Source organism: Mustela putorius, unplaced genomic scaffold, assembly GCF_011764305.1.
Source record: "Mustela putorius furo isolate JIRA1106 unplaced genomic scaffold, ASM1176430v1.1 tig00004033_pilon_pilon_pilon, whole genome shotgun sequence".
NCBI classification, from domain to species: domain Eukaryota; kingdom Metazoa; phylum Chordata; class Mammalia; order Carnivora; family Mustelidae; genus Mustela; species Mustela putorius.
In genome coordinates, this window is record NW_025422169.1 from 4,488,175 (window position 1) to 4,496,300 (window position 8,126).

At 58.7% G+C, this 8,126-nt stretch overlaps 1 protein-coding gene across 1 annotated transcript; it reads right to left on the reverse strand.

The window, feature by feature from the left end:
- Positions 1-3,652: 3,652 nt before the first annotated feature.
- On the reverse strand, positions 3,653-5,203 carry LOC101681446 (calmodulin-like protein 3). Its single transcript, XM_004757924.3, has one exon. The coding sequence runs from the start codon at positions 4,762-4,764 to the stop codon at positions 4,315-4,317; it is 450 nt and encodes a 149-aa protein (XP_004757981.2). The 5' UTR covers positions 4,765-5,203; the 3' UTR covers positions 3,653-4,314.
- Positions 5,204-8,126: the final 2,923 nt, after the last annotated feature.

Genomic DNA, 8,126 nt, shown 5'->3' on the forward strand with positions numbered 1-8,126 from the left:
GCTTCCATGGCTCCCGTGCCCCTCCACACCATTTGAGGTCTTTCTTCTCTCTAGGTCCCATCTGCCCAAATTCTGCCCAGCACAGCACCACTGCCAGGCCTTTCCTGTCCCTGTCTCTCTGCTGGCAGGCCATCTGCAGCTCGGCCACAGCTCCTGTGACTTCTAAGACTGGCTGACCTTCAGACTCAGGCTGCTTGCTCCGAGAAGGTCCTCGTCGGCGGTGGGAGGCATGGAGCCTCGGAGCCAGTCAGACCCAGATTCAAACTCTAATTTACTGGACTGTGTGACTTTGGGGGAAGTTATTTAAACTCTTGAGGTCTCAGTCTTCCCTTTCTTAAAACGGGCGAATAGATGTACCTGCTGCACCCACCGGTTCTGTGGTTGGAATGAGCTGCTGCAGCGTGGGGCGGGCCTCTCACAGGGTCCTGGTCCCCGGAGTGGGGGTGTGTGCAAGCTTGTCCTTGGGGAGCGCTGTCCTTCTATCACGGGGAAGCCCTCCAGACCAGAGTCTGCTAGACACGCCACAGCAGGCAGAGAGATGAGACCAGTTCAGTGGGGAGGGAGGAAGGGGGAGCTTCATGCATGGCTGGTGGGCTCGCCTGGGCTGTTTCCACGGCCGCTTTTCCATTGATGCTGTTTCCCCAGCACTGCGGGGCAGCACCAGGTTCTGAGCCAAGACAGCCAGCATCCTGCAGCACCAGACAGCCCCCTGCATCCCGCAGCAGCCAGGCAACCCCCCTGCATCCCGCAGCACCCAGCACCAGGCAGGAGGGCCAGGGAACAGCTAGCTCTACCTGCTCCTAGGCCCAGCTCCCCCGCCCGCTCTGGGTGGGACTGGCCCCGGTGTGACTGCAGCAGGCTGGTGGGAGGTCTGCAGGTGGGCTGGGCCCAGAGCTTCTGAGAGCTCACGTGTTTGTCTGCTTGTGCAAACAAACATGGCAGACCCATCGCTTCCGTTCACCCTGGGGCAGTCTCTACCTCATGCATAAGTTTTAATTTTAAATTTCTCCAAGGAGAACAGCAGAGCCATTGTTAGCGGCCTGCTTCGGGGAGCCTTTGAACAGGTCCCTGGAATCTCTGAGGGTCAGCGGGAGCCGGCAGGGCGGGGCTGGGCTGGGTTTGACTTAAAATTGGAAACACAGGAGGCAGAGGAGCGCGGCTAGCCTGGGAGGTCCAGGAGCCCGGAGCCCTGATTTATGAGCGGCTTGGTGAAAGCCTGTGGTAATATTTATAAATTCCTTCCCCAGGGGCGGGGTGGAATGTTCTTCTGAGCTGCCGCAGACAGCACCTTTTTGGGGGCTAAAGGAAGGTGAAGTCCAATTATTCAATGACAGAACGTGGGCGAGGAGCCTCCGGGATGTCTGCTCCCCAGAGACCCGGGGAAGGAAGCGGACCTGTAGGCTCCTTACACTCTCAGCGACCCGCTCCAGTCAAGGAACTTTCTGGGGCTCCTCCCTGGTGCTCCAGCCCCCGGCTTCCCCCTGCACTACTCCGCAAGGCCAGGGACCTCCACCTGCCAGTTGTGGTGACGAAAGATGCAGACAGACACAGGTGTCCCAAGGGGCCTGAGGCTGACGTGTGACCCGACACACAGAGGGACCCGCGTGTGTGCCAGGCACGGCGAGAGGCTCACACACCCACCGTGAGGTCTGGACCCACCCGCCAAGGCAGGCGCCTTCACCGAATCTGAGAGCACCCGCCCGGCGGCGTCCCTGCCAGAACTGGCGTTCCCGTCCCTAAGTCCGCAGCGGGGCCAAGGGCTGGGCCACGTGGCCAAGCTGGCCGATGACCTTGCTTGGATGAGAAGGGACAACCGCAAATGTTTTTTTAAAAATTGTATTCAGGGAAGTAAAACCAAGGGGTGGGGTGGGGGGGGAGCGCCGTCAGCTCTGTGGGGCCACCCTACCCTTGGCGCCTCAGGTTTCCCACCTGCGAGCAGGAGAGAACCCCCTTCATCAGGGGTCTGTCGCGAGGGCTCCCAGGGACAGGTTTCCTACCTGCTGCTCAGCACCAGACACAAGCGGTGGAGACAGGGGGCTGCGGTCTGAGGGGCTGCGCCGTCTCTGGGGGCCACGGGGAGCTTGTCACTGCGGCCCCTCGTCCACAGCCCGGCTGCGGGAACACGGAGGCGAGGGGCTCGGCAGGGGTTTTAACAGCGCCGGGCTCCTGCCCTGGACGGACTCTCCAGGAAAGGCTCGGAAGCCCGTTACAGGGCGGGAAGGGTCCCGCAGGCTGCCTACAAGGATTGGGAGACCTGCCTCAGCGAAACGACCCCGCAGCTGGGTGGAAGGTACAAGAAGACGCCTCTTCCCCTTCTGGCTGAGGGTCCGCAGGCCAATCGGGCGGTACTTGCAAGGGCCTTGGGAGGTTGATGCCAGGGAAAGCAGGGGTTAAACGCCCACTCCCCAGCCGGGGAGGGAACCTGAGAACCCAGCCCGTCCTTACCTGGTTCTTGGCTTCCTGAAGCCTTTTTCCCACCAAAACACTGAGACGGAATCCTTTTGTCTCTGGGGGTGACGTCAGGGTTTCCTTTGGCAGGTGGGACCGTCATGCATGTTGGAACCTCTGAGGGGACGACTGGCTTGGCTCTTCTGTGCAAAGCTCGTGAGGGAGCAGCGTCCGCGACATCTGGACGCTCTGCCAGGCCGTCCGCTCTGCCAGGCCGTCGGGCGCACACAGAGGGGCTGGCTGCCGACAGAACACCTGGCGGTCTTCCGCCAATCCTGACGGCAGAGGGTTGTGAGGCTTGACTCAAACAGGCTCAGCTAGCGAGGGCCTGGGGTCAGAGCAGCAAGGTCTGCTTCTGAGCTCCTGCGGCTGGTGGGGTCTCCACAGCTGCAGGGCCCTGGGGGGCGTCCTGTCCCAGACCCCGCCCGGGCCTCCCCTCAGCACTTGCCCCCTGGGACTGAAGGGTGCAAGTCCATTGCCAGGCCTCAGAGTGTTAGAGCTGGAGGGGATTCCTAAAAGCGATTGCAAGAGTAGTTGTCACTTATTAAGCACCTACTGCATGCCCGGCACGTTGAGATGGTTTCTAACCCTCTTGCAAAGGCTCGTGCGAGAGGCAGTGTTCTAGTCCTCAGTCCCCGTGGAGGCAAAGGGGCTGCGGAGAGGCCTCACGGTGTGGGCAAAGGTGCAATCCCAGCCCTGGGACTTTGCAGCTGGGGGCCTTGCACTGATTTCTAAAGCTCGGTGTGTCTCAGCGTCCTCATTTGAGACAGGGAAGCCACTGCAGGACCCACTGCTCGGGGTGGCAGTGAGCTACTGTGCACGCAGAGGGCTCGCCACTGTGCCCGGCACCCGGGGGGAGCCTGCAGGAGGGGCCGCTCGCTTCCTGCAGACGTGCTGCTGGCGGTCGGCCGGCGACTGTCCCCAGGCCGGAATCCCCGGCTGTCCGACCACGGGGGATGGATACGCGCGGCCAGGTGCCTTCTCACCTGTAATCCGCTCGCGGCTCCAGGGGCTCTACTGACTTCCCCATTTTACTTGAAATAAAATTGAAAATTCGCCTTCTGTAGGCTTCACTCTTTCACTGTGTTCTCCAACGCAAGGTTTCGTGGCCTTTTCAGAAACCACGAAAATGGAGATCCTGCCCCGTCTAAACCCTGGACGGAGAGAGGCTCATTTCAGGGGGACGCGGAACAGAAGGAGGCGCGGCGGGGACACGAGCATTTTATTACTCCCCCGCGCTTCCCTCTCCCTCCCGCTCCAATTTCCCTCCTTGAAGCTGAATGCAAACGTGTCACAACTGACCCCGGATTTATTCCAAGCGGCAAAGGATGAATCAGACAATCGAGCACCAGCGGAAAGGGGGTGCTCTTTCTCAGGGAAGCCTGATTTCAAGTGCCGACATCTCCAGCAGCCCCCTCGCCCAGGCCAGGTCCCTCCCACCTGCCCCAGTCCAGCAGCACATGGTGCCCTCAGGTCACGGAGGCTCCGGAACCCCTCCCCCGGCTCAGGGGGCCAGGGACCCGGCCCCAGTGCTGAGTGCCCCGCAGGGGTCCAGCCCAGGGCTCTGTGATGTCACCCTGCACCTCCCCAGGTGCCTGGCCGGTGGGACTGCACTGGTCCTCTGTTCACTGTCCAGGCAGAGTGATGTCGCTGCTGCTCCGGGTGTCTCTGAGCTTGGGGGAGGCGTGGCCCGGCTGGGAAGGCGGGGGAGGGATGGCAGGAAAAAGGCGACAAAGGGAGGTGCACAAAGATGGGCGGAATCACCTGGAACGGAGAAGCTGCGGAGCCCAGAGGGGCCGGAGGGTTGCCGGGAGCAGGGCCGGCCCCGGGTTCGCGCAGCAAAGCCACAGTGCCGGGCCGGGCTCCTCACTTGGAGACCAGCATGTGGACGAACTCCTCGTAGTTCACCTGCCCATCCCCGTCCACGTCCGCAGCCCGGATCATCTCGTCCACCTCCTCGTCGCTCAGCTTCTCCCCCAGCCTGGTCATCACGTGCCGCAGCTCCGCGGCGCTCACCAGCCCGTTGCCGTCCTTGTCGAAGACGCGGAAGGCCTCGCGGATCTGGTCCTCGCTGTCCCTGCCCTTCAGCTGCCTGGCCATCATGCCCAGGAACTCGGGGAAGTCCACGGTGCCGTTGCCGTCGCGGTCGATCTCGCTGACCATGTCGCGCAGCTCGGCCTCCGTGGGGTTCTGGCCCAGGGAGCGCATGACGGTGCCCAGCTCCTGGGTGGTGATGACGCCGTCCCCGTCCTTGTCAAACAGGCAGAAGGCCTCCTTGAACTCGGCCACCTGTTCCTCGCTCAGCTGGTCGGCCATGGAGGCTGGGTGGTGGCTGCTCCGGTGGCGGTGGCGGTGGCGGCCGGTGGAGCCGCAGGACAGGTGGCGGAGTGTGGGGCGCCGGCTGGCTGGCTGGCCGTCTGGCCCGGGCTTGACTGGCGGGCGCTTAAGAAGGAGCCGGGCTCTCGCTCACATGCGGACTCCCCGCCCCGTGGTTGCCCCAGGCCGGGTGCTGTTGGAACAGGAGTCCGGCACCAGGCACCAGGCTGGCCGAGGGTTGAGCTGACGCCAGCACCAGTGTGTGTGTGTGTGTGTGCTTGTGTGTGCTTGTGTGTGCGTGTGCGTGCACGCGTGTGTGTGTGTGCGCGCGCGTGCGCGCGGCTCCCTGCCCACCGCTCTGGGAGCCGGCAGGAACCCCCGCAGGACACCCACAGGGAGGGCAGCCTGCCCAGCCCTCCAGAGACTGGTTTGGGCTGTTCCTTCTGGAATCCCCCGTGTGCCGTCTTCAGACCCTGCGGCCCAGAGAACAGCCAGCCTCCCTTCTGTGGCGGTTCAGGGTGGGATCAAAGGCAGAAGTTGCCTTTGTCTGAAGGGGACTTCCTCCCCCTGTCTTGGCTCTCCAAAGCCTGAAAGCCTCCAGGTTCCCAAAAGGGTTTTCAGAGAAGGAACAAGGTTTTCTTCTTCAAGAGGAAGCGGACTGTCTTCTTATCCTCAGAAGAAACATGACTGGAGGCGGATTTCCCCCAACTCCTTCATTCCTATGTATGGGCCGAGGGCCTACTCTGTGCATGGACTGTTCTAGAAGCTGGGACTAGAGCCACGAATGAGACAGGCAGCTCCCCGTCCTCCAGAAATTTCTCTTCCCTCTGTGAGCCAGCTAGCTAGTGAGCAAACGAACAGGTGCGATACTTGGACACTGTCACAAATGCCGTGAAGAACATGGAAAGGGTGCTGGTGGGGAGAACACGGGTAGGTCACTTCCGCAGTGACGGTCCAGGAAGGCTTCCTCGAGGCGGCGTGGGAGGGCACTGTCCAGGCAGGGAAGCGGAGCAGGCTCAAAGCCCATGGGTGGGAGAGGGCTTGGCAGTGGGGTGGCCAGCGTGGCTGCAGCCTGGTGGATGGCGGGGACCAAGGACATGAGGAAGGGCACACACGCAGGCCTGGGGAGAGGTGGTGGGGGTTCGCGTTTTTCTCTCTGATCGATGGGAAGATACGTAAAGTCATGTCTGAAAGTCTGGATCCCTCGTTTTGGGGTAGCAGAGAAAAGGGGTGTTTTTAAGAGGAGATACTCCTCAGAAGGGGAGAGGGGAGATAATCCCACCGGACATTCATGTGCAAACAGTGAAGCTAGACGCGGACCTTACACCCTTCCCCAAAAAGTAACTCAAAATGGATTGCAGACAAAATGTAAAATGCAAAACCATAAAACTCACAGATGATGACATAGAGAGTCTGAATGACCTTGGGCTTGGCAATGACACCAGCTTGTCCAGGGCGGAGAGGCAGGCAGAGAGAGACTCCTGCTCCCAGCTCCCGGGAAGCCTGGGAACTTGACCACCCACTGAGTGAGAAAGGGTCCCTCTCCCTGCCTGTGGGAATCCACGAAAATTCAAACTGAGACCCCAGAGAACCCCTACGGTACTTCAGAAAAGGACAAAGCTGGACTTTGAGACTCGCTGTAACCCCATAGTAATCAAGATGGCACGGTTGCCCAAGATCCATTTTTAGGATCGATGGAACAGAAGCATAGAAGGCCCAGAAGTACACCCACACGATACAGCTTACTGATCTTTGACAGAGGAACAAGAGGGATACAAGATCATCTTTTTAACAAACGATGCTGGAAGAACGGGACATTCATGTGCAAACAGTGAAGCTAGACGCGGACCTTACACCCTTCCCCAAAAAGTAACTCAAAATGGATTGCAGACAAAATGTAAAATGCAAAACCATAAAACTCACAGATGATGACATAGAGAGTCTGAATGACCTTGGGCTTGGCAATGACACCAGCTTGTCCAGGGTCTGGGGCGGATTTAGATAGGACATCAAGGGCATAGTCCATGAAGGAAAGAATGGACGAACTAGATGCTAATATCTGAATGTGTGCCCCAAATTCATAAGCCAAAACCTCACCCCCAAAGCGATGTATGCATGAGACCATATGAGGGCAGCAGGCGTGGAAGTGACACACCGTCCTGCGGAACCAGGGGCTAGTGTCACCGGGGGGCACGTGCCTGTGGTTGGTCCCCCTGATGGACGCATACCGTCTGGTCTTGCTTCCTGCCTACTGCACCCACAAGGGGGTACGTGGCCGGCGGGCTTCTGCAGGTTTCTGGATTATGGCGTCGTGGTTCCAACATCCAGCCCTCGCCCTAAGCGTGTTCTTCAAAAAAGCTCACGGAGAGAGAGCTCCGTAAGGATTTTAAACAGAGTGACTCATGACTCACAAAGCAGAGCGCTGGGATGGGCTACACCAGGGCGTCTCGCTCGTCAGGAAACCAGTGCTTAGTTCCTGGGGTTCTGCCAAGCTCCCTGCAGCCTTCCCCAAGCACGCAGTTTTGATCTTCAGACCCATCTAAACACTTAAAGTGATTGAGGACCCCAAAGAGCTTTTTGTTCACGTGGGCTGTATCAATATTCCCAGGATTCGAAATCACACCTGGAAAAACGTTAAATCTTAAAATATATTTTTCTATACTGGTGTGCAACTTGAGAAAAACAGAAATCAAAAACTCATGCGAACCTAATATTGTTTTATGAAAAATAGTTCTATTTCTAAATTTTTTTTTTTTATTATTATTCATTTAACAGACCGAGGTCACAAGTAGGCGGAGAGGCAGGCAGGGGGGGGGGGGAGCAGGCTCCCTGCCCAGCAGAGAGCCTGACGCGGAGCTTGATCCCAGGACCCTGGGACCACGACCTGAGCCAAAGGCAGAGGCCCAAAGGAGACGAGTGGCACCTACTAAAAACAATTTGGCGGGACGCCCGGGTGGCTCAATTGGTTAGGCCGCTGCCTTCGGCTTAGGTCATGATCCCGGGGTCCTGGGATCCAGGCCCACATCATGCTCCCTGTCCAGTGGGGAGCCTGCTTCTCTCTCTGCCTCTGCCTGCCACTCTGCCTGCTTGTGCTCTCTCTGTGACAAATAAATAATATCTTAAAAAAAAAAATAAATTTTGCATGTCTCTTCCTAAGTTTGGGTTTATGGAGCAGGTCCGCTGCTACAGTGAACAGTGAGCAGATGCTTTGCCGTGAGGCGTGAATGATCCGGCTTCGCACAGGTATGCAGGGGGAAAAGGAGAGATCATGCAAATGACTCAGGTCTCTGGATGTTTTTCTTCGATACTGTATCAACTCTGGGCAAGGGTGGTTTCTCCAAAGTTAGTGGAATCTGAACTCA

Excerpts from the sequence above, each read along its gene's own strand:
- LOC101681446 (XM_004757924.3), bottom strand. The coding sequence starts at position 4,764 with ATGGCCGACCAGCTGAGCGAGGAACAGGTGGCCGAGTTCAAGGAGGCC.